The sequence below is a fragment of the Xenopus laevis genome, chromosome 4L (genome assembly GCF_017654675.1).
Source record: "Xenopus laevis strain J_2021 chromosome 4L, Xenopus_laevis_v10.1, whole genome shotgun sequence".
Taxonomy (NCBI): domain Eukaryota; kingdom Metazoa; phylum Chordata; class Amphibia; order Anura; family Pipidae; genus Xenopus; species Xenopus laevis.
Genome location: NC_054377.1, coordinates 139,020,332 through 139,048,106, shown reverse-complemented (window position 1 = coordinate 139,048,106; position 27,775 = coordinate 139,020,332). Strand labels below are relative to the sequence as shown.

Genomic DNA, 27,775 nt, shown 5'->3' with positions numbered 1-27,775 from the left:
CTAATTGACCAAGATTGAATCAGATATATAATACATCATGGATAGCACTACAAGTGTATTTTAATACTGAACAAGCAGCAATAACATTCTGATCTGCCAGTTTCTCAGTTAGTCTAATACTCTAATAAGATAAATTACAAAAGAAGTCACTTTTCTCTGTAGGCTGTCCAGCATCCAAATCACTAGACAATTAAGTGAACAGGCAATTAAACACAATGCAAGAGCTCTGCATAAGAGCCGATATATATTCCCATATTTATTCCCGAGTTTCTGTTCCGTTCCACAGGCAATTAAACACAATGCAGAGAATCATTAAGTTTTGGAGCTGGCCAAGAGCTCTGCATAAGAGCCGATGAACTCTTATTCCCATATTTATTCCCAAATTTCTGTTCCTTTTCACAGGTCATTTCTCTCCTTAATGTCTTTACTCCAGATGAGTCGGTGGAAACCTTTCAGACATTGTAAGTACTAATTCTGAAATGGACCAAAAATGTGTGACTACAGAAAATTCTATTGAAAGTTTCATTTTTATTCTAAAGGTGTCACCTTGTATATTATTATTATTGTTCTTAGGCCGTGTTTACACTGCAACATTCTTGCCATTTTTCAGGAACAAGAGGCCTACTCTTAAAGGGGACCCGTCACCCAAACAAAATTATCCAAATCCTATTTTATCATGTTAGTCAAGCAAAATGAACTTTAATTACACTGTATAAATTATTTGAATCTTGTTTCCTTCAGTCTGGGAACTCATAATTATAGCAACCAGGAAGGAGCCATTTTGTGGATACTGTTATTAAGACAAGCCTTGTATCATCTCAGAATCTTATTTGTGCACCAGGGGACAGGGACCCAATGTCCATCCCCATGTACTGGTTACACAATTAAATCGTTAAGAGAGCTGGGGGAATGTAGGGAGAGCGGTGACATTTAGGAAGTGCTGAATGGAAAGTGAAAGTAATTGCTTGCCCCGCCTCTATGCCTAGGCATAGAGGCGGGGTAGGCAATACTTGATTGACAGCTGATATTTTTAAATGAGTTTACAACAGCTATGAATGCTTTAATAAAAAAAATAAATTGGATTTCATATTTAATTTAAGAAGGACTTTTATTATACAGATTTTTATGTCTGGGTGACAGGTCCACTTTAGCACAGTTTAGATCAGGCATAATTACCTACTTTACACTAGAGATTTTCAGATGTTCAGGCACAGCCCCCTTGTGGCCAACATTTGTACACCCCTCTTACAACAAGTGTACAGATATGTACAAAATACTTATATAATGGTTTTCCTAGACAGTAAATAAGCCTTCACCATAAAGCTCCCCCAGATGGCATTCAAGTCAGCCTCACCATTTTCTAATTTTGGATGCCTGGGGCCCAGAGAACTTTGGAACAATAGCATTTGGAACTTTCTTTTTGCCATAGTTATGTCATATGGCCACAACCATGCTGGTAGGTGTAATTTTAGGGGTGTGCATGAAATTGGCCTCACTCAACTAACTGCTTATATTCTGTACAGTCACAGTTGCCATAAAGATTATAGGAGACAGACAAATTAGAAGGGAGAAGTAGAGAGAAGGTAAAGGGGTTAAAGAGCAAGTTAGGGAACAGGGAGAGAATATGATGAGGTGAAGAAAAAAGTCACAATGAAGGATAGTCAGTAGGGCAGTGGTATCCAAACTTTTTGCAACGAGGGCCAGATTTGGTGAGGTGAAAATGTGAACCATTAACATTAAATGCAAATTAGGTATTTTATGAAATTTTTATTGCAAATGGCATGCTACTTGTCATTGTGTATAATAATGGCTCTAAAGATTTATTTGGGAGATGATGAATTGCTCTTTGTGCCTCTACAATTAAGTATTGCCCCCTCTGCTTGGTATATCAGCCCTGTGCTGGTTATAAGCAGAAAATGCCCATATCCTTAGCCCTGATATAGTCTCTCCCACTGGCACAGGGCCCCAGAGGGGAAAACGGCCCTTAGTCGTTCCCAGCAATATAGGGGCCCAATGTGTAAAGCGTCCACCCCAATTAAATAGGGCGCTTATTTGCATACCATTTATACTGGGTGTCTGACCCATACCAAGACCCCAAGTGAAAGGCTTCCATCCATTATACTGATACAAGGATGGAACCCGCTCACACAGCAGCTGTTAAATACACGAGGCAGGAACTGCAGTGCAGGGACATGGAGAAATCAGCGAACACTGTCAAGCGTACCCACCAATTTCTTCCCCGGCGCCTGGCTCTAGACCATTCACCTGCTGGAGTCACAGTCACCTGACAGCTCTGTGGTTAGAGGCGGGGCTCTGAGCTGCCTGACAGAAAGCTCCACCCATGAATGGAAGCGTAAGGGGAGGCGGACCCCTAGCAGGAGTCACTTTGGTGGCTGCAATTGTACGAGCTACTGTGTATGGACAGAATGAACCCAAAGTCTTTGATGAGCATGGGTGGGTACGTCCCACGCACAAGGTTTCCACTGCAACGCCAACAGAACTGGGTCCCCCTCCCCTGGTGGTTTATTCACAAACCCTATCAGGATGCTCACAGAGCCAGCACCCACTCATTGGCTAAATGTGAACAGAGAAACAGAGCTTGAACGTAATGTCATTGGCTGAATGAATCATTTGCCCAAATATTACTACTACGAGCTACGGCGGTGATTCCTTGTTTAAATAAGGTGGCGGGCCGCATTATTATTAATTGCATCACGAAGGCTGCGGGCCAGTGTAAATTTGAAAACGGGCCGCAATTGGCCCGCGGACCGGAATTTGGACATGCCTGCAGTAGGGGAAAGGAGTACATAAGGGAAGAATGAAGAAAACAGTTATACATGGGAAAGCTATACAAGGAGAGGAGATGAATATAAGGTAGTGGATGAAATGAAATTGGGGTGACAGGTATTGAAGAGTGGGAGGAAAAAATGGGGGAGTGAAGTACAGCAAAAATAAAATTGGGATGATAAGGTAGAGGAAAAAGAAGTGGAAGAGAATGAAGGGGTGGAGATAAAAGGGAGAGGTAAACAATGGAGGGGCCAGAGGCAAAGGAAAGAGAAAGAAAAGTGGGAAGAAGAAACATAGAACATGAACGACAAAGGTAGAAGTAACAGAAGGTAAAATACAGAGACATCAACCACCCTGAATATGATATGACAAACCCAAACAACACCAATTGTGCCAAGACAAAACAGTCAACTCAAGTCCCACCCCATCACAGACAAACCACACCCCTGGTGCTCTCCATCAGCTCCATCAGCTCTAGAAATAAAGGTGACTCCCAGAAAAAAACTGATAAAACAGAATATATCTAAGTGGAATCCTAAAGTGGAATTAAGTCGAAGTCCCAGACATGTGTCTTAGATAAGCCCAATGAAATAATACATATTTTCTTGAATTCTAGTGTTTTTTTGGTAAACTGCAATAGTCTTGGTTTTCCATTACCAACCCACTAATGGCTGTACTTGTTTGCAGTTACCTGGTTATGCCATTCATCGCTGTTGACTTAAGCCGAGTCATGAGAATGCAAAGACTCAATCAAAGCACTATAGTGTACCTTCTCTACCAGATCCTGCGGGGCCTCCAGGTAAGATGAGCTGTGACACATCATTTTAATTCTGTTTTTTTTGTAATATAAATTAAAAAAAAAACCCTTATGAAATATTTAAAGAGGAACTCCACACAAACATAACTTAAGCTCTCTGAAAAGTAAACACAATTTCAAGCAACTTTGCAATATATATCAATTAAAAATATGCAGACTTTTCATGGTTTCTGACAGTTCCCTAAGCCTAGCCCCCTGCTCTCCTGCTGATCTGTCTGACTACTTTGCTGAGCTGGCTGACTACATCTAAAAATAAATGCTTGTTGATCACATCTAAAAACAAATGCTCTGTAAGGGTCAGGGCCCACAGGCAGATTCGGGGAGATCAGTCGCCCGGCTAATCTCCTCTGCTACATGGCGACTAATCTCCCCAAACTGCCTCCCCTGCCTTCCCGCCGGCGGGATGGCACTCGGAGCAATTTGTTTTCCAAAGTGGTCCCAAGTTGGAAACTTCGGGCGACTTCAGATAAGGAATCGCTCTGAGTGCCTAAGGCTACAAATTCATTGTTATTGTTACTTTTTATTACTCATCTTTCTATTTAGGCCTCTCCTATTCATATTCCAGTCTATTATCTTAATCAATGCATGGTTATTTGGGTATTTTGAAACCTAGCAACCAGATTGCTGAAATGGCAAACTGGAGAGCTGTGGAATTTTAATATAAATAAATAACTCGAAAATTATAAAAAAAAATTAAAACCAGTTGCAAATTGTCTCAAAATATCATTTTCAGCATCATACTAAATGTTAATTATAAGGTGAACCCCTTTAATGTTGTTACGGAGCCTAAGTGGAAATAGTTAGGCCCTTGTAATAATCCCTAGGGCGTCTTTTTGAAATGGCAACAAGAGCCTCAGGGGGTGAACAAGTCCATGATATTATTTTCCTTTATGTGATTACAGATAGTTATGGTATATTTAGGGGCACACAGGTATGGGACCTGTCATGCAGAATGCTCAGGACTATTGATGAGTGAATCTGTTCCATTTTCCTTCGCAGAAAAATTCTTGAAAACACGAAACACATTGGAATGAATGGGCGTTTTTACACGCTCAACAATTTTTCTCTCTCCTGAAAGCATTAAAGTCAATGAGGGTTTTTTCTTATGGCGACTTTCTTTTCCCCTAATGCATTAAAGTCAATAAACATTTTATGGCAACTTTTTTTTCCCTTAATGCATTTAAGTCAATGGGTGTTTTTTCTTATGGCGACTTTTTTTCCCTAATGCATTAAAGTAAATGGGTGTTTTTTCTTATGGTGACTTTTTTCCCCCGTAATGCATTAAACTTAATGTGCGTTTTTTTCTTATGGCGACTTTTTTTTCCTAAGTCAATGGGCTTTTTTTTCTCCAAATGCATTAAAGTCAAAGGGCATTTTTTCTTATGGCCGTTTTTTTGCCGCAAAATTTTCCGCAGTAAAATTTTGCAGCAGTTTTGTGGAAAAAAAAACGCACATCAAAAAATTCGGAATTTCGCCACAAATCCATGACTGAGGAATAAATTCGCTCATCACTAGTCAGGACCTGGTGTTTTCCCAGATAAGGGATCTTTCTGTAATTTGGATCTCCATAGGATACCCAATAGGATGGTTTTGCCTCATAAAGGAAAAATTATATCTTAGTTGGGATCAAGTACAAGGTACTTTTTTATTATTACAGATAAAAAGGAAATCATTTTTAAAAATTTGGATTATTTGGATAAAATGGAGACTATAGAGATGGCCATCGCGTAATTCGGAGCATTCTGGATAACAGGTTTGCGGATAACGGATCCCATACTAATATAATAGATGAAGAAACATTGACCGTATTGATTATGCCAGAATGGATGGTTCCTGTGATTTTATATTAATAAATGTTTGATACATAACAGATGTGGGACTGTTTTCAGTTAAAGCGTAATGTAGAGATCCATAACGGCAGACTAGAGATTTGATACAACACAGGCACATAATATACATATTATATGAAGATATCTAGCTAAAGCCTAGAATGAAAGGTACCATGTGCATCTGCATTAAATGAACAGGGAAACTATATCCCTTATATCTTTGTTATAAGACCAAGAGAATTCTACTTTCCCTTTCCTTTCTTTATTTATCTGTACAAGTAGACCACTGTTTGTTTACCTTTATTCTCACCCACTGTATTTTGCAATTAGACCTGGACAGATGATGATAATGTCCCAGGCAGTATAGATATGGTGGAATGCTTTATATAAGGGAAATAATCCCACCTGTACTGGTTTTAAAAAGACTCCATGGAGACAGTAGGACTTGTTAAAGGAAAACTAAAGCCTAACCAAAGAAGTAAGGTAGAAATGTTGTACATAATGTTCTGGGCTTCTGTACCAGCCCAAGGCAACCACAGCCCTTTAGCAGTAAAGATCTGTGTCTCCAAAGATGCCCCAGTAGCTCCCCATCTTCTTTTCTACTGATTCACTGCACATGCTCTGTGCTGCTGTCACTTACTGAGCTTAGGGACCACCTCACAATATACAGTACACATAGAATAGAAATGTCACAATATAAGGCTGATTAGTAATTAATACAGATAATTACTACATGGCAGCTCAGAAACCAGTGCAATTAGCATCAGAATTTAATAATCAGCAAACCTGTAGCATCAGCTTATATTACAGGGGAAGCTCATTTTCTGCTGGATAATTAGTGACGAGCCCTAAGCTTAGCTTCTCAACAGCCAATCAGAGCCCACTGAGCATGTGAGTGTCACAGACACTTTCCAAGATGGTGACCCCCTGTGACAAGTTTGAAGTCCTGGATCATTGCTGCTATTGACAAGCTGAAACTTTAGCCTCGTGCAATAAGTTCACTATATAAAATATGCCATTTTTAGACATAATATGGCATTTTTAGACATAATAATCATTTTTAGGGTTTAATTCTCCTTTAAAAGCATTTGTCGTTTGCACATGGGATCCAGTTGACATCCAAATCCATCAGTCCCACCCAAATCAATGGGCACTATTCTAGTAGCCCCACCAATTTCATGTCTAGACTGTTCTGAGGAATATAGTAGGACAGCTGGCAAAAATGAATGTTTTCATGTGCAGGGGTGAGTTATGTCAAGGGGGTGGCATAACTTGAAATCACTAGGCCCTACAGCAAAAGTACTTCAGGGTCGGCCACAATTTAGGAACATTGGACCAGATTCACTTCAATGAGAAAAGGGATTATGACCTGAAAACACTAGGGATGCACCGAATCCAGGTTTTGGTTCGGGATTCGGCCTATTTGAGCAGGATTCTGATTTGCCGAATCCTTCTGCCTGGCCGAACCGAATCCTAATTTACATATGCAAATTAGGGGCAGGGAGGGAAATCATGTGACTTTTTGTCACAAAACAAGGAAGTAAAACATTTTTCCCCTTCCCACCCATAATTTGCATATGCAAATTAGGATTCGGTATTCAGACTAATCTTTCGCGAAAGATTTGGGGTTTTGGCTGAATCCAAAATAGTGGATTCGGTGCACCCTAGAAAACACAAGGGATGAGGTTCAATTTGAGATGCAATTTAATTCAGAAAAACGTATCTCATGGTTTATCACGTGAAAAACCTATATTGAAAAAACTGGAACTGAATTTGCAGAAAAGTTTCTTTCTCCTTCAAACTGAAGCTGGTCCATGACTTTTCACGTGATAAATCATGAGATACGTTTTTCTCACTGAATTGAATCTGGCCCAGTGTCTTTTTTGCAAACCGCTCATCTGTTAAGGCCAAACCTCCCTCATTGGTCTTCTCTAGGGGGATAAAATGTCCCCGAAAAAAATGTGAACTCTTTGTAAGACTTGGGCCATATCGATTTTTTATTGTAAAGAGAAAAAATACACAGTAAGACTGCACAAGATTAATATGGCATGGCAAGCCAGCAGCCGTGTGCCCATACAAGCATTATTTCAATTGCCCTGGTTTATTGATACCTGTAAGTAATCCATGGAATGTTCCATCTCACCTTTATGTGCTTGTGCTTGATCATTGGGTGTGTTCTTTTAAGACTGAAGTAATGAATCAATGTTCTTGTTTAGCTATCCACATCTGGTGGACATCCTAAAATGTTCCTGTGGGAAAAGCACAACCTAGTTATTGTCATGGGAAAATGGCAGCCAGCAGCGAGTTATACAAATATTCAGAGCAAGAAGGAATAACATGGTGCATGATGTAAGCTGGTGTGACTTGCCAACAACCCAGCGGTTTGGCTTAGAAATGTGACAAAACACTTGTCTGAATTCCCATCTTATCAGCCATTTAAGGCAAATAAATAGGCAGCTTTCTATATAAACCCCAAGAAGGTCTCCAGATCTGAGTCACTAGCCATTCTTGTCATAAGAAAAATAAGCTCAGGCCTAGGGAAAAATGTCTCCTTATTTGTAATGCAGAGTAAATAGGGATGGAGATATGCACTGAATCTCTTGGATGTTTGTACTGCACATTAATACAGCCAAGCTGTGCAAATAACATGGCTTTTAGAGCTCTGATGGCCCACAGACATGGGGGCAAATTCACTAAACCACGAATCGCCTAACACTAGTGCAAATTTGCCAGCGTGACGTAATTACGTTACTTCGCCGATTTACTAATGGGTGCTGTCGTTAATTCGCTAGCAAAGTGGACCTACTCTAGCGCTACTTCGCACTCTTACGCCAGGTGAAGTTGCGCTTTGGCGAAGGGACGTAACTACGCTAATTCACTAACTTGCGCATTTTACTGAACGTTAACTCTTGCGCCAGACTTGCCTTCGCCAGCTCAGACCAGGTCGAAGTGCAATAGAGTAGACAGGGCTTGCTTCAAAAAAAGTTGTAATTTTTTCTAAGTCCCAAAAACGCTGGCGTCTTTTACTTTTTTAAGGGTGATAGGCTGAAAAAGATCGAATTTTTTTGGGGGGTACCCTCCTTCCCCCCTACATTTCCTAACATATGGCAACTCAACAATACAGTGGGCACATGTGTAGGGCAATAGAACACCTTTATTTAATTTTTTAAAGGATTCCTGGGCTTCTGTAGTGTAATGTAGTTGCTGCAGCATATACGTCCATTATATTTTAACTTTGCGCCGTATGCAAATTAGGCAACGCTAGCGTATCTTCGCTTTGCCTGGTGAAGTAACAGTAGCGCAAATTCACTACCGTTCGCCTCCCTGAGCGCAATTTCGCATTTTAGTGAATTTGCTTAGCGCTGGCGAAACTACGCCTGGCGAAGTACGGCGAAGTCCCGCATTTGTCCGTTTTATTTCTTTTGCACTGAACAGCCAGAAAAAGAAACAAAGTTTCTAACTTAATTGACTTTTGGTAGAGAGCCCAGAACAGCCACAGATGCTTATAAGTAGGGATGCACCGAATCCACTATTTTGGATTCGGCTGAACCCCCGAATCCTTGGCAAAGGATTCAGCCGAATCCCGACCCTAATTTGCATATGTAAATTAGGGGTGGGAAGGGGAAAACATTTTTTACTTCCTTGTTTTGTGACAAAAAGTCACATGATTTCCCTCCCCGCCCCTAATTTGCATATGTAAATTAGGGTTCAGATTCGGTTCGGCCGGGCAGAAGGATTCGGCCGAATCCGAATCCTGCTGAAAAAGGCCGAATCCTGGCTGAATCCCGAACCGAATCTTGGATTCGGTGCATCCCTACTTATAACATACTTTTTTAACAATTTCGAGATAAGCAAATAAGTAATTGTAACAAAATAAAATAACAGGTCCCTTGGGAGAAGTTAGACTCACAGCTTAAAGGGCAATTCACCTTCATTAGCAAAACTGTAATAGCTGAAAAAAAACACAGAAATGTGTTCAAACTTTCATAACCTGCTAAATTTTGTAAAATGAACATGGTAATTAGGGGGTGTGGCCACAAAAATGGGTGCGGCAACTTTTTGTCCCTCTTATTATCCAAAATGTTGGGAGGTATGCCCACTGAAACCCTATAAATCTGTGTTATATCTGTTAATAGAGAAGCTATATCTGTTAAGGGTGCAATGCATAACCATCATACACCATAGCCGTATCAGCAAGAGCTCCCATGAGCATAAGGATAGGACCATGTGGGGTATTTGCATAAACTTTCACATGGCTCGTCCCATCCTAAAGGCTCTGAATATAATCCCTGCGGCACTGGGAGCAAACCTGGGAAGATTTTAGGGCCCGCTGTTAGCGAGCAAGTCACACTTTAATATACTTTACAATAACAATATGATTAAGTGCAATGGAATCTGCAGAGAAATCTGTGCTTTTCCCAGCCTGCCTCACATTCCTGCCTGAATATACATGTACATGTGTGTCTGTCTGGGGCTTGTTTATCATTGCCACCCACTGGATGAATGAACCTGTAAATGCTGAAAACGCTGGGATTTATAGAAGGTTTTGTGACAGACAGGGGAAAAGAATGTGCCTGGGGAAGGATTATCAGATCCTATGGACAGATGCAATCAGTGTAGTACTGGGCCATGGCACATATTCTCTTCTCAGGGTAGGGGCACATGTGGAGATTCCGGGAGATTAGTGGCACTGGCGACAAATCACCTTTTCTTCGGGCGTCAATCTCCCCGAACTGCCTTCCCGCCGGCTATAATGAAAAATCGCCAGCGAAATGGCACTCGCGATGCTTCGTTTTCAGAGGTCGCCCGAAGTTTCCTCGTGAGGCAACTTCGGAAAACGAAGCGTTGCGAGTGCCATACGAGGGGAAGGCAGTTTGGGGGGATTGTCACCCGGAAGAAGAAATGATTTGTCGATGGGGCGAACTATCTCCCCGTATGCCCTTACCCTTATGTTGCTACACATTCCCAACAGGGGAGCTCTGCTTGAAACATGTGGGTTTTTGATCTGTTGAAATGTAATAAAGCCTTCTCTGCTAAATAAAACTGGGATAATGTTGTCTGGTTGGCTTAATTTCTGATGTGTGGAGTTGGGCCTATGGCCAAAATGCTAAATGTTTACATGTAATACCTTTCCTTGTAATTAACTTTAAGTATGATGCAGAGAATGATATTTTGAGACAATTTTCAGTTGGTTTTATGTTTTTACTATTTGAGGTTTTTGAGTTATTTGTTTATTTTTTTTTTCAGCAGCTCTCCAGTTTGCCGTTTCAGCAATCTGGTTGCTAGGGTCCAAATTACATTAGTAACCATGCATTGATTTAATAAGAGACTGGAATATGAATAGGAGAGGCCTGAATAGAAAAAGCAGTAATAAAAAGTAACAATAACAATACATTTGTAGCCTTACAGAGCATTTGTTTTTAGATGGGGTCAGTGACACCCATTTGAAAGCTGGAAAGAGTCAGAAAAAGAAGGCACATTAATAAAAAAAAAATGATAAAAATAAATAATGAAGACCAATCATAAAGTTGCTTAGAATTGGCCATTCTATAACATACTAAATGTTAATTTAAAGGTGAACCACCCCTTTAATTTATAGCAGAGATGCCCAAACTTTTTGCAACGAGGGCCAGATTTGGTGAGGTGAAAATGTCTGGGGGCCGACCATTTAGCCCGACATTCTTTGAACCATTAACATTAAATTACAGGAATGTGATTTTGAGACAATTTTCAATTGGTTTTACATTTTTTATTATTTGTGTTTTTTGAGTTATTTATTTATTTATTTTTATTCAGCAGCTCTCCAGTTTGCCATTTCAGCAATCTGGTTGCTAGGGTTCAAATGACATTAGCAACCATGCACTGATTAGATAAAAGACTGGACTATAAATAGGAGAGGCCTGAATAGAATTACGAGTAATAAAAAGTAGCGATAACAATACATTTGTAGCCTTAAACTGGCCATAGACCTGCAGATAATCCTTATGTCAGACGCTAAAATCTCCCGACCTAACACTAACCATTCAGATTAAATGAAGTAGGAAAAAGAACAAATCACACAATGTTCTGGCCATTAAAATCACAAACAGTAGTGACAGCCCCTCCTTTGATATCGTCAGGCAATACACGCAGAGATCTCAGCGGCATCCGATATAAATCTTTCAATCTGTCAAAAAATGTCAGGACACTCCACACATCCGAAAATCATACGAATTGAGGATTCGTACGACTGTATCTTTGCGTCTATGCCCAGCTTTACAGAGCTTTTGTTTTTAGATGGGGTACGTGACCCCCCATTTGAAAGCTGGAAAGAGTCAGAAGAAGGCAAATAATTAAAAAACTATACAAAAGGCCAGTTGAGACGTTGCTGATAATTAGCCATTTTATAACTATGGCAAAACTTGCTCCTGCACTTGCAGCCCAATTGCAACTGCAGGGGTCGCAAGTATTTCATGATTTTAATGATAATTTGGCCACCAGAGGTCACTGTTTTAATGGAGTCTATGGTCAAGATTTACTAAGGGGCATTTTTATTTATATAGTGCTACTTTACATATCCCCCATCACCAGTGTCGGACTGGGACACTAGGGGCCCACCTAAAAACCTTAGACTAGGGGCCCACTCTAAGTAATATTATTCTTCCTCTCCTCACTCAACCTCTATTCTCATAGTCTCTTTTCTTTACATACTATAATTGATTATTCCACTGACACCTGGGCCCACCGGAACTTTTCCTGGTATCCCGGTGGGCCAGTCCCACACTGCCCATCACTTTACAGAGGTTACACAATAATCACGCCAGTCGTGCCCCAGTGGAGCTTACAATCTAAGACCCTATCACATTCACACACTATGGTCAATACATCAGGAGCCAATTACTTGCCTGTATGGTTTTGTTATTAGTGTGGGAAGAAATCTGAGAAACCCACCCAGATACAGGGAGAACATACAGTAATGCCCAGGCTTGGTTCAAACCTAATACCCTTAAATGATGCTTTCACTTTTTATTTTAATATCAATTTACAAAAGGGAGATATTGTTACATGTTCATATAATGGTGAATATTGAGATTTTTTCTTCTGTCTTACAGTATATCCACTCGGCTGGAATTGTCCACAGGGTAAGTACATGTGGTATATTTATATATATGTATATAGTATAAGTGACAATACTATGAGACAAGGATATCACATATAATATTTATAAAACATGTTTTTGTCTTTGAATTACAGGATCTTAAACCAAGTAATCTGGGAGTAAATGAAGACTATGAGCTAAAGGTACAAAATACTGTAACTGTGTCAGTAAACACTGCTTTTAGCCAATGGTAGAAGGCTGCCCCCATTCCCCTAAAAATAGAAAAACATAGTGATATCAGCTTTCATCATGTTAATAAGGCCAAAGATACGGTTAGGGGCATACCTGTATTTATCAAGGGTCGAATTTCGAATTGAAAATACGTTGAAATTCAAATTCAAAAAGACAAACCGAGACAAGTCGAAGTTTTTTTTTTTGGTCGAATAGGTCAGTTTTCGATCGAATAGGTCCGTATTCAGCCGAATACCGCATAACGCATTCGATCAAATTCGATTCAAACTTTTTCCCAAAAAAACTTAGATTTTTCACCAATTGTCCACCAATTGACTCCAAATACGTTCTAGGGGGTCCCCCGTTGGCTAAAACAGCAATTCGGCAGGTTTGTAGATGGCGAATGGTCGACGTCAAATTTTTAAAGAGACATTACATGATAAATTTCGATATTCAAATTATCTTCAAATTCGAATCGAATTTGGACTATTCCCTAATCGAAGTACACAAAAAATAGCTCGAAATTTGAATTTTTTTTCATTTTAAAATTCACCTCGACCATTTAATAAATCTGCCCCTTAATGAAGCTTCTGTGCATATGGTGAGCTATGGCCCCATACTATATGATAAGGTAAATAACATGATGTTTACTAAAGATAAACCAGTTATCATCTGGATAGGGGAAGTTTTTGCTACGATGTTTATAAAGATTTTTTAAGCTGGGGAAAGGCTGTCGTGTCGTTTGCTAGACAATACAAGGTCAGGAAGTAATACAGGTATGGGATAAGTTTTCCGGAAACCAGTTATCCAGAAAGCTGCGAATTACAGGAAGGCTGTCTCCCATAGACTCCATTTTACTCAAAAATCCAAATTTTTAAAAATAATTTCCTTTTCCTCTGTCATAATAAAACAGTAGCTTGTACTTGATCCCAACTAAGATATAATTAATCCTTATTGGAAGCAAAACCAGCCTATTGGGTTTATTTAATGTTTACATGATTTTCTAGTAGTATGAAGATTATGGAAAGATCCGCTATCCGGAAAATCCCAGGTCCCGAGCATTCTGGATAACAGGTCACATACCTGTACAATCAAATCAAAGACATACTCTCTCTTTATATATATATATATAATGTTTAATGGTCTCTCTTTTTTCCCTCTCTTATACTAGGGCATTAGCACACTGGACAATATCAAGCATTTTTCTTGCATTGCTTCTTTTAGCAGCCTAAAGACACAAAACAATCAAATTTACTTGTACAGGACAATGATGGGTGATTTGGGGCATTTGATTTTAGGCTACTAAAAACACAGTAGGCCAACACCAACAGTTGCATTCTGTTGTCATTAGAGGTTCAGGTTCAGCATAAAAAGGAGAATAAAAGGTCCAGTTGATGGGTCACCTCCTTCCCCAAGGATATAGTAATCACTTACCTGATACCCTGGGTCGGTCATCTTGTGAGAGGAAAACTACATTAGCCCAGTTCCCCAGGCTGGCTCAGTTTTCTGCATACAGGAGCACCTTCCAGGGTATTAGGTACGTGATTAGAATCCTTGGGAGGGTGCCCTAAGATTTGGCAACCCCATCAACTGGACCTTTCCTTCTTTAAAGGGCATGTAAAGTCTAAAATAGAATAAGGCTAGAAATGCTGTATTTTGTATACTAAACATAAACATGAACTTACTGCAGCACAAGCCTAATCAAACAAATAATTTATGCTTTCAAAGTTGGCTACAGGGGGTCACCATCTTGTAACTTTGTTAAACATATTTGCAAGACTAAGACTGTGCACATGCTCAGTGTGGTCTGGGCTGCTTAGGGATCGTCATAAACAAAGCTGCTTGAGTTCTGCATGGCTGGGAAGTAAGGCGGGGGCTCCCCCTGCTGTTCATAAGTATGATTGTTTCCCTGCAGAGCAGTTAGGGACTGTCTGACAATTCCTATCCACAGCAGTAAACGAAGGGAGAATTTCACTGCATACAGTCAGGTTTCTTATAAAAACTGTACACATTTTTAAATGAAAGTATACTGGAGATAGGTTTCTTTTTCATTAAAGAAAGTAAAAATGGGATTTTATTTTTTTGCCTTTACATGCCCTTTAAGGCACAATATGGGTTTTCACTGTCACATTTCACCTGGCCAAGAAGCAGAAGAAACATCCAACTGACTTCCATTCGCTTGAATAGGGAAACACTTAGTAAACAATCCTAGTACTGGTGCTTTTTAGCCTAAAAATAATCACTACAGTACCCAAGTCATTGGAGAGAATGCCTATTTGCTCTCCTAGATAAACCTGAAAGCCATCTTGAAGGTCAGTTAGGGTGAGATTCGAGGAGAATGTGTATTTGTTATTGGAGATAGACTTGGAGCACTCCAACACTCCTTCAGCCAACAATTGGATCAGCCCATTTGGCCCATTGGGGAGTGGGAGATTCACTCTCTTGACAATTTCAAAAAGTCTACGACCAAAACTTATTTTTAAAACAACATTATCTCTTAAATTAATAGAGATGATGATATCATATATTAAAATATCAAACAGGGTGCTTCAGTCTTCAGTGGCCTTTCACGACAACTCCCATCAAGGATGCAGGGAGTTGTACTTCCACCACAGCTACAGTATTGCAGTATTTCTCGTGTCATTTTGTTCCAAGTAGGATTTGTAACAAATACACTGAAATGTTAGATTTTAGATTTTGGACTCGCCCGGCAAACTGAATTTGAAATGACAGGCTATGTGGTGACTCGCTGGTACCGCGCTCCAGAGGTGATTCTGAACTGGATGCATTACAACCAAACAGGTGAGCGCCGAGGGTTGCCATACTGGGAAACTAGCAAGAATACATTATTATGATTCAAAGAAGACTGTCAGTAAGGGGCAGATTTATCAAAATGTGAGTTTAGATCTTAAAGGGGAACTATCGTGAAAATGAAAATTTAATATAAGCTTCAGCATACTAGTTTTCTAAATAAACTCAATTAAAAATTCTGTACTGTTTTTAATAGGGGGGCTCATTTTGACTAGAAGATGTATCAGAGCTCACTCTATCAAAGTCACCAGACATCATGTCTCTCTACATGCAGAATTTGTGCAAAAGGCAGTTATTCTGTTTGTCTTTGTTTGTACTGAAAACAGTTATTTGAGTGAGCTCTAATTCATCTGCTAGGAAAGGAGCCCCCTATAAGATCTATTGGATCTAACTGTCAATGAATATCTGACACCCAACTCCTGCATGAAGACAGAATGAAGAGAGAGAGAATGAAGAGAAACAGATGCTGAGAGAGGAATAATGAAGATAAACTTGATTATTTCAGAAACCGTACAGAATTTTTAACTGATTGTATTTAGAAAGTTTCTTTCAGTATGATGAAGCTTCTTTTCAATTCTCACTCTTGCGATAGTTCCCCTTTAATAAATAAAAACTCGCCCGTGTTCTATTCATTCCTACTGGATTTTTAGAATTGTATTTTACCAATGGGTGAAAATTAGCATTAGAAAGTAGAAATGAATAGAACGTGGGCGAGTTTTCATTTATTAAAGGGGATCTCTAAACTCACATTTTGATAAATCTGCCCCTAAATGTTCCACACAATTCTGTCCAGATAAACTGCCTGGTTACCAGACCTAATTGCTAAGGGCTGATCTAACTCGGATGTGATCCCACCAGCATGAATCGGGCAAAATGGAAAACTCTCCAACCAGTGACATTTTGGCACATGTTTGAGGTCACTTGCTGCCCAACATTACATGGGCCCAGACTTCTATAGCTGAATAGTTCTATCTGTGCAATGGTGCCATCTAATGATGTGCGGATCAGTAAAAATCCTAACCCTAATCAAAAAAGCCTTAGCCTGCACCCAACCCTAAACTGTAAAATGTCACCATTGAAGGACCTGCACCCAACCAGTATGCTTATACTGTGCCTGCCTCTAGTTCCAAGACAAGGAATCTTTTGGAGAAGATGATTAGTGTACTTCTCCAGTCTGACCCACACCCAACCATAACCCGCAATGGTTGGACAAATTCCAACCCAAACCCGCCCTACTGGGTGTCAACCTGTGGGTTTCAGGTAAACCCGCACATCACTATTGCCATCCAAATCTACAGTTGGGCATCAAGAGAGCTCATTTACTGCCAAAACATAAGAAAGTACATAGATCCTATTATTTAATAATATTAATACTATTTTGAGCATATACTTCACCTCAGGGATGTTAGACCTGTTCTGCCCTATCGTTTTTGAACTGGAACAATCAGTATTCTAAAGGCAACATGCTACTTGGGATTATACTGGAAGCACTTGTCTGGACATCCCAGATTTCTGAGTTTCCAGGTGCCTGCACTACTTTGTCTTCAAATGGCCAGATCACTCAGAGTGTCAGCGACTGAAAGGGGAATGTAGCGTTTGAAAGTTCATGGGCAAATTATGTTTTAGCACAACTTCCATATTCCCTTTAAATGACACAAACCTTCAAATGACATTTAATGACCAGATTATGGTTTCTTGGTAAATATGTACACAGAGTAATAATCTTTTCTCCTGCAGTGGATATTTGGTCAGTTGGATGTATTCTGGCAGAAATGATCACTGGCAAAGTCCTGTTTCCCGGAGGAGACTGTATCCTTTACATCAGGGGTGCCCAAAAGATAGATGGGGAACCTTTAGCTGGTGATCAGTAGATCTCAACACTGTCAACAAACAGCTTGTCTAAATCACCCTCCTGTTTCATGCTTTTCATTCAGATATTTATTATGTTACGGTTGCATAAGAGATAGTTGTTTGTTAAATATAGCAATATAAATTCTGTCATAAATGAATATAATATTTAAAGGGCACCGATCAAAGCCAAAATCAAACACATATTAACATGACATGGGCATTGTCAATTTCAGGACCCTCCCTCCATTTACCCACAACCCCTCAATAAACACACTAACACATTTCCTTTGTGGATTGAAAAGGCCGCAGCCATTTTATTAACATATAAGTTAACTTGAAATCTCCTAACATTCCTAACCAAATAACCTTCAACAATTAATCAGTGGAATCTCCACGACCCCATTAGCCGCTGAAGGCTGCTCTTGTGGAGATCCACTTGCCAAGCACCTGTCCAAATCCTGAGGCCATTCCTTGTCCTTTCCCTCTCCTTTTACAGTGTCCAGTCACCATCCCCCTAGCCTCAGACCTACCCAACTTCCGCCACGGGCATTTGGGCATGAACCTTATGCCCTACATGCCTCCCCACCCATTAAAATCAAGGCCCTTTCAATCCCATCAGCCAAATTCAGGTTGAAAATATCTGTCCCTACCACTGAGAGATGTACCCTGTCTGCCGCAAAATACCCAGGTAGTCTAGACTCCAAACTCTTATGCCTCACCACGATACCTCCTGATTGCCGAATAAAAGCACCAAGCAACTTATTCAGTTTCTGCCTGCTCCTTTCCATGGCATCCATATCCCGTGCCCATCTCCATGTAATCCGACCGATCATTTCTGACCACACTATCACCACTCCGCCAAAAAATGATCTTATCTTGTCCACATCCCGCTTCATGGCACGTACGAGGTCCCGTTGACTCATTGCTCCCATGTCGTTGCCACCTGCATGCAGTACTAAAACATCCGGCTTTCCTTCCACCCTTGCCAAGCTTATTACCTTATCCAGCACTCCCGGCCATAGAAGCCCACCGAAACCAAACCATTTGATCAATACTCTCTCCTTCAAAAAGCCCAGCTGCTTTCCGTCTCTCCGAACTGCGGCTCTCTGTGCTCCCCTTCGAATGTACGAATGACCCAGTAACCAAACCACTCGTTTAGAACCTTCAAAGAGATAGAAAAACAACCAGCAACAAATATATAACAAATCTTTAAACATACAGCTTGCACGCCCACCAAACTCCACCCTTCGGCCTCCTGTTACAGTAACAGGGGTCGAATGTAACTTCTAAACCGCCTGGACTCCCACCGTCCCAACTTCTTAATCGTACTTTCTGTAAGGCCAGCTCTTGCAGCTTCCGTGGCTGCCCCTATACGAAAAGAATGTGTACCGTAGTCCCGGGGTAGTTTTCCCAGCTTTGTTACACCCCATCGAAAAACCCTCAAAAATTGGTACCTAGATAATGGGACCCCGTCTACGTGCATTAACAAGGGGCCAGTCACGACTGGCCTCACGTCCAAATACCGCTGAAGGCATCCCCGAGGACAAACTGTGCCCCCATCTAACTCGCCCAGCTCAATTTGCTTACCCTTCCCATATTTATCTGTTTTTGACCGCCGCAGCCAAATCCGTACTCCCCGAGCTACCAGCGCGACATCCCGAATATCCAGGCCCCCCGGCTTAGTTTTACTAGGGCTGACCAGTTCCCCGATCCTGAAGGCCCCAAAAAATGCCAAAGCAAATGCAGCTTGAAATAGCCGTACTTCAAAAGAGGATTTCAGCAATCCGCTCAGTTCCTCCTGCAGTCCCTGCAAAAGTTCAAACGAAACCGGCCTTCTCGAGTCGGGTACCCTCACACCCTTCTTTCGGAATCCCTTAAGCGCTTGCCTCAGTTTGAAAGCCTTAGTAATGTCCTCCCACCCTCTGAGCTTGAAGAGGAACGCTAGAGCCGCTAGTCCCTTTTCCAAACACGCCACTGACTTACCCGCCTCCACCTTCCAAAAAACCCACCACAGTAAAGCGTCCATCCTGTCCGTTGATGAAAATGTACTACCTGACCACTCCGCCAGGACGTCCCATTCCTCCCACACCTTTTGATAAGCCGCCCACGTGCTTTCCGACACAGACGTTCTCACCAGCCCACCAAGTCTCTTGTCCCGAGCCGCCACAGACCAGCTAGCATAGGTGTTCCCGCCCGATCTGCTCCCGGTGCCACCTGCCAAAAACGCTCCCACTGGAAGCGTGAGAGGGCGTCAGCAATCACGTTCAACTTACCTGGGACATGTATCGCCCTGAAGCTCAAATTAATCTGCAGACAGCGCAGTACAAAGGCTCTCAATAATCGCACCACCTCAGGAGAGGAGGCCGACTGCCGATTGATTGCCTGCACCACACCCATGTTATCAGATCGAAAGACCACTCGTTTATCCGCCAAAATTGAGCCCCACAAATACGTTGACACCAAGATTGGGAAAAGTTCCAAGAAACATAGATTCCTCACTAGTCCCAACTTCCCCCACTCCTCCGGCCACCTTTCCGCGCACCATTTCCCACCCAGGTAGGCTCCGAAACCGCCGCTACCTGATGCATCCGTAAACAACTGTATGTCCTCACAAGCCGTGTCAGTGCCTTGAAAAAGGACTGTTCCGTTGAAATCCTGCAAAAACTTCTCCCACACCACCAAGTCACTTCGGATCTCATTGGACAGCCTGACGTGATGCCATTGTTCCTGCACTCCTGCCATCGCCAACCCGAGTCTACGGCAAAATATCCTTCCCATTGGGATGACCCGACAAGCGAAATTGAGCTTCCCCAACAGCGACTGTATTTCTTTCAAAGTGGCTTTCTTCCTCCCGCGCAGACCACTGACCGCCTGGCATAAATCAAGCAACTTATCCTCAGGTAGTCTCGTCAGCCCTACCTCCGAATCAATTTCCAAACCGAGGAAGCTGAGCCGAGTTGTCGGGCCCACTGTTTTGTCCGGGGCTAACGGGACCCCGAACTCGCCCGCCACGTCCTGCAACTCCTCCAGCAGAAAAGCGCACTCCTCTGTGCCTGCCCTACCGACACATAAAAAATCATCCAAGTAGTGCACTATTCTGCTGGAGCCGGTCCTCCGACGCACCACCCATTCTAAGAAGGTACTGAACCGCTCAAAATAGGCGCAAGAAATCGCGCAACCCATCGGTAAGGACAAATCAACGTATATCTTCCCGTTAAAGGCACATCCTAACAAGTGATGACAATCGGGGTGTATGGGTAATAACCGAAACGCTGCCTCAATGTCTATTTTAGCCATCAACGCGCCCCTGCCGGCTCCTTGCACCTTCGCCAAAGCCTTATCAAAGGACGTGTAAGACACTGAGGAAAGCTCCGGATCGATGTCGTCGTTTACGGACCCCCCTTTTGGGAACGAGAGATGATGTATCATCCTGAATTTGCCTTTTTCTCTCTTGGGAACTACCCCAAGAGGGGAAATCCGCAAGTTATCCCATGGGGGTGCCTCAAACGGCCCCGCCATCCGGCCCAACTCAACCTCTTTATCCAACTTTAATTGTACAATCCCAGGGTTTTGATAAGCCGATTTCAAATTAGTATGCGTTTCGCTCCCTTTCCTTGGTTGAAACGGTATCCGGAACCCTACCCGGAAACCCTCCCGCAGGAAGTCTGCGTCATCCTGTTTAGCGTACAGTTTTAACCAAGGAAGCATCGCGCCTAGTCTCACTGGGGTCCTCCCCTTTTCCAGTATCGGCGCCTTTTGCCCCCCATTTCCCTTTCTTATTACACCTGCAGTAGGGATGGGTGCCACTACATCCTGAGCACTCATGTTTGAATTTACACGACGCTCCCCACTTGCAATGCCCGTCGTACATCCAACAAAACCCAAGCTTGTGACCCGCCGATGAAGAACTGGATTGCTCCCCACCGGCGGGTCGAGGAAAGGGGGACACTTTCTGCGCCAACATCAATCTCATCCATAATGTCATGTCCAGCTGATCCCACCGCATCCCCGGGTTAGCCGCCAATCGTTGCCTAAACTGTTCATCGTAGCGCCACCACGCTAGGCCACCGTAAATGCGAAAAGCCTCCCAGATCCCGTCCAAATAGCAAAAAAGTGCCGAACACTTCTGGGGATGCTTCTCCCCAATAACCCCGGCCAATATGCAGAACGCCCGGAGCCAATTGCCGAAAGTCTTGGGAATCTTCCTATATCTTTTCGCCCTTTCCTCCTCCTCCTTCTTTCCCTCCTTTTTTTCATCCTCCTTCACCTCTACCGCCTCTTCCAACGGGAGCAGCGAAAAAATTTCTACAAACTCCCCCTTCCATATCTTTTCTTTGATCTCCAATTTCAAGTGTACCCCTACCGGACCTGCGAATGAGACGTAGGAGTTTTGCCGTGCCGCCTCGGCTACGCCCCCCAATATGACTTCCTTTTCCTTATTCCTCTCTGCCGCGTTACCGCTGTCCACTTCCCCGGCAGACTTGCCCGGGGTGCCCCCAACCGCCGTCGCCGTACCCACGCCTGCTACCACCTGCCCCGACACATCACCGGCTACTGGCCCCTGTCTAGTGCCTGTTTCCTGCTGATCCCCTCCCCATACTCTCGCCACTCCTTGCTGCGACCCCCTGCTATCCTCCCAGCTGGCCAGAAAACCCTTCAACCCATCCAACAGAGAATCCCCACTTTGTCCCAATGATCCCAATGTACCTGGTCCTGGCCCCCCCCGGGCCGTGTTGGATGAAGTCCCCGATCCTTGAGGCTGTCCTGCTACCCTTCCCATATTTATCTGTTTTTGACCGCCGCAGCCAAATCCGTACTCCCCGAGCTACCAGCGCGACATCCCGAATATCCAGGCCCCCCGGCTTAGTTTTACTAGGGCTGACCAGTTCCCCGATCCTGAAGGCCCCAAAAAATGCCAAAGCAAATGCAGCTTGAAATAGCCGTACTTCAAAAGAGGATTTCAGCAATCCGCTCAGTTCCTCCTGCAGTCCCTGCAAAAGTTCAAACGAAACCGGCCTTCTCGAGTCGGGTACCCTCACACCCTTCTTTCGGAATCCCTTAAGCGCTTGCCTCAGTTTGAAAGCCTTAGTAATGTCCTCCCACCCTCTGAGCTTGAAGAGGAACGCTAGAGCCGCTAGTCCCTTTTCCAAACACGCCACTGACTTACCCGCCTCCACCTTCCAAAAAACCCACCACAGTAAAGCGTCCATCCTGTCCGTTGATGAAAATGTACTACCTGACCACTCCGCCAGGACGTCCCATTCCTCCCACACCTTTTGATAAGCCGCCCACGTGCTTTCCGACACAGACGTTCTCACCAGCCCACCAAGTCTCTTGTCCCGAGCCGCCACAGACCAGCTAGCATAGGTGTTCCCGCCCGATCTGCTCCCGGTGCCACCTGCCAAAAACGCTCCCACTGGAAGCGTGAGAGGGCGTCAGCAATCACGTTCAACTTACCTGGGACATGTATCGCCCTGAAGCTCAAATTAATCTGCAGACAGCGCAGTACAAAGGCTCTCAATAATCGCACCACCTCAGGAGAGGAGGCCGACTGCCGATTGATTGCCTGCACCACACCCATGTTATCAGATCGAAAGACCACTCGTTTATCCGCCAAAATTGAGCCCCACAAATACGTTGACACCAAGATTGGGAAAAGTTCCAAGAAACATAGATTCCTCACTAGTCCCAACTTCCCCCACTCCTCCGGCCACCTTTCCGCGCACCATTTCCCACCCAGGTAGGCTCCGAAACCGCCGCTACCTGATGCATCCGTAAACAACTGTATGTCCTCACAAGCCGTGTCAGTGCCTTGAAAAAGGACTGTTCCGTTGAAATCCTGCAAAAACTTCTCCCACACCACCAAGTCACTTCGGATCTCATTGGACAGCCTGACGTGATGCCATTGTTCCTGCACTCCTGCCATCGCCAACCCGAGTCTACGGCAAAATATCCTTCCCATTGGGATGACCCGACAAGCGAAATTGAGCTTCCCCAACAGCGACTGTATTTCTTTCAAAGTGGCTTTCTTCCTCCCGCGCAGACCACTGACCGCCTGGCATAAATCAAGCAACTTATCCTCAGGTAGTCTCGTCAGCCCTACCTCCGAATCAATTTCCAAACCGAGGAAGCTGAGCCGAGTTGTCGGGCACACTGTTTTGTCCGGGGCTAACGGGACCCCGAACTCGCCCGCCACGTCCTGCAACTCCTCCAGCAGAAAAGCGCACTCCTCTGTGCCTGCCCTACCGACACATAAAAAATCATCCAAGTAGTGCACTATTCTGCTGGAGCCGGTCCTCCGACGCACCACCCATTCTAAGAAGGTACTGAACCGCTCAAAATAGGCGCAAGAAATCGCGCAAACCCATCGGTAAGGACAAATCAACGTATATCTTCCCGTTAAAGGCACATCCTAACAAGTGATGACAATCGGGGTGTATGGGTAATAACCGAAACGCTGCCTCAATGTCTATTTTAGCCATCAACGCGCCCCTGCCGGCTCCTTGCACCTTCGCCAAAGCCTTATCAAAGGACGTGTAAGACACTGAGGAAAGCTCCGGATCGATGTCGTCGTTTACGGACCCCCCTTTTGGGAACGAGAGATGATGTATCATCCTGAATTTGCCTTTTTCTCTCTTGGGAACTACCCCAAGAGGGGAAATCCGCAAGTTATCCCATGGGGGTGCCTCAAACGGCCCCGCCATCCGGCCCAACTCAACCTCTTTATCCAACTTTAATTGTACAATCCCAGGGTTTTGATAAGCCGATTTCAAATTAGTATGCGTTTCGCTCCCTTTCCTTGGTTGAAACGGTATCCGGAACCCTACCCGGAAACCCTCCCGCAGGAAGTCTGCGTCATCCTGTTTAGCGTACAGTTTTAACCAAGGAAGCATCGCGCCTAGTCTCACTGGGGTCCTCCCCTTTTCCAGTATCGGCGCCTTTTGCCCCCCATTTCCCTTTCTTATTACACCTGCAGTAGGGATGGGTGCCACTACATCCTGAGCACTCATGTTTGAATTTACACGACGCTCCCCACTTGCAATGCCCGTCGTACATCCAACAAAACCCAAGCTTGTGACCCGCCGATGAAGAACTGGATTGCTCCCCACCGGCGGGTCGAGGAAAGGGGGACACTTTCTGCGCCAACATCAATCTCATCCATAATGTCATGTCCAGCTGATCCCACCGCATCCCCGGGTTAGCCGCCAATCGTTGCCTAAACTGTTCATCGTAGCGCCACCACGCTAGGCCACCGTAAATGCGAAAAGCCTCCCAGATCCCGTCCAAATAGCAAAAAAGTGCCGAACACTTCTGGGGATGCTTCTCCCCAATAACCCCGGCCAATATGCAGAACGCCCGGAGCCAATTGCCGAAAGTCTTGGGAATCTTCCTATATCTTTTCGCCCTTTCCTCCTCCTCCTTCTTTCCCTCCTTTTTTTCATCCTCCTTCACCTCTACCGCCTCTTCCAACGGGAGCAGCGAAAAAATTTCTACAAACTCCCCCTTCCATATCTTTTCTTTGATCTCCAATTTCAAGTGTACCCCTACCGGACCTGCGAATGAGACGTAGGAGTTTTGCCGTGCCGCCTCGGCTACGCCCCCCAATATGACTTCCTTTTCCTTATTCCTCTCTGCCGCGTTACCGCTGTCCACTTCCCCGGCAGACTTGCCCGGGGTGCCCCCAACCGCCGTCGCCGTACCCACGCCTGCTACCACCTGCCCCGACACATCACCGGCTACTGGCCCCTGTCTAGTGCCTGTTTCCTGCTGATCCCCTCCCCATACTCTCGCCACTCCTTGCTGCGACCCCCTGCTATCCTCCCAGCTGGCCAGAAAACCCTTCAACCCATCCAACAGAGAATCCCCACTTTGTCCCAATGATCCCAATGTACCTGGTCCTGGCCCCCCCCGGGCCGTGTTGGATGAAGTCCCCGATCCTTGAGGCTGTCCTGCTACCTCCGGCACGTCAACCGTCCTGGATGGCCGATTCCCACTTTCTTCCGGATGGCCACACCGATCCTTCCCAACGCCATGGGCTACCATTACCCTACTCGGCGTGTTCCGACTGGCCCGTGTCGTCTCCTGCGATCTGCATAAAGAAGCACAACGGCAGCATGCATTGCCATGTCCCAACCTCTCCCTGGAGACGGTCCTCCGTGGGCTCACCCCTGCCCTTCTATGCTCTGATCTACTCCTGTCTCCATCTCTCCATACATTCCTAGAGAGCTCGGACCTGGGCTCCCTGCCGCCATTCTGTGGCCTTCCTTGCCTCCTTGGGCTACCCCTGTCCCTCCGGGTGCCATGGCCTTGGACCACCCTCCTCGTGTCCCTGCTTCTACTGCCAGACCTTCCTCTGGACCTGCTCCGTCCGAACCTGGCCAGCTGAGTCCTTCCATCATCCCAACCCCGTGACAGCCTGCCTGGGGCGCTCTCCCTGGGCCTGCCTTGGTCCAACCTAGGCCCGGGTGGTTGCGTCTCCAACTGGTGCTGACCTGCAACCCCTGCGCCCTCCCCTCCCCCTCCTGGGGTCCTGCTCCCGTCTGTCTCACCCCCTGCTACCACGGACTGCTCCCCTGCTGCTGCCTGTGTTTCCCTCCTACCCGGGACCCTATCCTGACTGGAGGGCCCGGATGCAGCCTTCCTAGCCGCAGCCCTTGTCACAGCCCCTGACCTGTTCACCGGGCGCGCTTCCTCCGTCAACACCGCCCCTGTCGAGCTCCGCTGCCTCTCAGCGGATGGACTCCTCCGACGTCCATTGCGGGGTGAACTGGGGCTCAGCCTCTCCGGCGGCCGTGTCCGCCTCGCGGTCCGTCTAGCCGACGACCCCTCCTCCGCTCCTCCACCGGCTGCTGCGGCTCCACTCCTAGCGCCGGTCAGGATCTCCTGCAACTCCTGCCGGAACCGGTCACTGTTCCGACCCGACAGCACCTCCTTAATGCTCGCCAACGCTTTCTCCATCGCCATCGCTACTTCAGCTCCTACCGCGGCGGTTGATTCCTAAAATGGCGCCGACTCTTCTCTGCGCTCCCTGCTTCACGCCTCGTGCTCCTCCCCCTGAACTACCTTTCCCACAAACCCTTGCTCCTACCATCCGGGTCCTACTTCCTTGCCCTGTCATGTCCCTGTCCTTCCATTACATTCAGTCCCCACGGGCCTGCTATCTGACCAGTACAAGCTAAACACGTTTAATCAAACTACATATATAGTTTTTTGAAAAAACTGCAGGTTTTAAAAAAAAATCCCTTACTTTGTCAAATGGGTTCTTTCACTGAGGGAGGCCATACTGTGACTATAACAGAGACTCTAATATGCAAATTTCAGGATCATGCTCAGATTGTAGCACTGCTTTGGGTATTCTACCCAGAATGCCTTGTTTTAGTAAACTCCTCCACTAGAAGTATCAGGAGATTTCCCTCTCTTGTCCCCTGCTGGTGATGTCATTATGCAAATGAAGGGCACACAGTAACTTCCAGCAGGTGGCAGCACTACTGAACAGCAGCTAACACACAGGTTTGGCTGATTTGAAAATAGCTTAGAAGGGTTGATAAGCAACAAGGAATTTCAACTGAGCATGTGCGAGATTTCAGAGCTACAGTTGGCTGGGAAGATATAGGTAGGAGGAGCCAGTGAAATCCAAGATGGCTGCCTCAGCTAGAACTGCAGGGGAGATAGGGGAGATCTTGCAGAAGGAATAGTGAGCTGATCATTTACATTATACAAACAATTCTAACTGTTTTAAAAATCGGATTTCTTGAACTTTCACATAGTGTATTTACTTAGTAAATGATTTTGGTCATGATTGGTGCCCTTTAAGTAATATTTTTCATGTAACAGAATTCTTACAATGATTTAATGGATGTAGATCATAATGGGACAACATCACTAAAAGTAAACCTCACATTAGTATTCCTGCTTTACAGAGACTATTTGCTTCATTACATTAAAGGACCACAATGTCATCAAAGTTTTCATGCATAATTATGCTTAATACATGCGAATGCAATGCTAGCATAAAGTTAATGTATATGCCATGTTTACAGGCTATTAGAAAACTACAGCACATCCCTTGCCTGTAAGCATGTGGCCCACAAACTTCTTGCAACAAATTAAGTATTGCAATGTAATATGCAGTTGCAACCAGTGGCATAACTACCGGGGGAGCAGGGGGTGCAATTGGGCCAGGGCCCGCACTCCCTCAGGGCCCCCGGCAGCTTGCTCGGCACAAATTCCGGGCAGTTCTGGGCTGATTCCCGGGCGGTTCCGGGTGTACGGAGGGGGCCCGGCTGCTCGTCCCGCGCCAGGGTCCGCTCCCCTCTAGTTATGTTACTGGTTGCAACTATTAACCCAGGTGACAGTCACCATTCAAGTCAA

At 44.5% G+C, this 27,775-nt stretch overlaps 1 protein-coding gene across 1 annotated transcript in view; it reads left to right on the top strand.

Annotated features, from left to right (window-relative positions):
- XB956263.L (provisional ortholog of mitogen-activated protein kinase 12 L homeolog) overlaps window positions 1-27,775 on the top strand; it is a 44,496-nt gene that overhangs the window by 7,716 nt on the left and 9,005 nt on the right. The window contains 6 exon segments of the mRNA NM_001096609.1: window positions 403-461; window positions 3,475-3,586; window positions 12,525-12,554; window positions 12,667-12,714; window positions 15,430-15,544; window positions 17,291-17,362. Of these exon segments, the coding sequence (NP_001090078.1) occupies window positions 403-461; window positions 3,475-3,586; window positions 12,525-12,554; window positions 12,667-12,714; window positions 15,430-15,544; window positions 17,291-17,362 (436 nt within the window).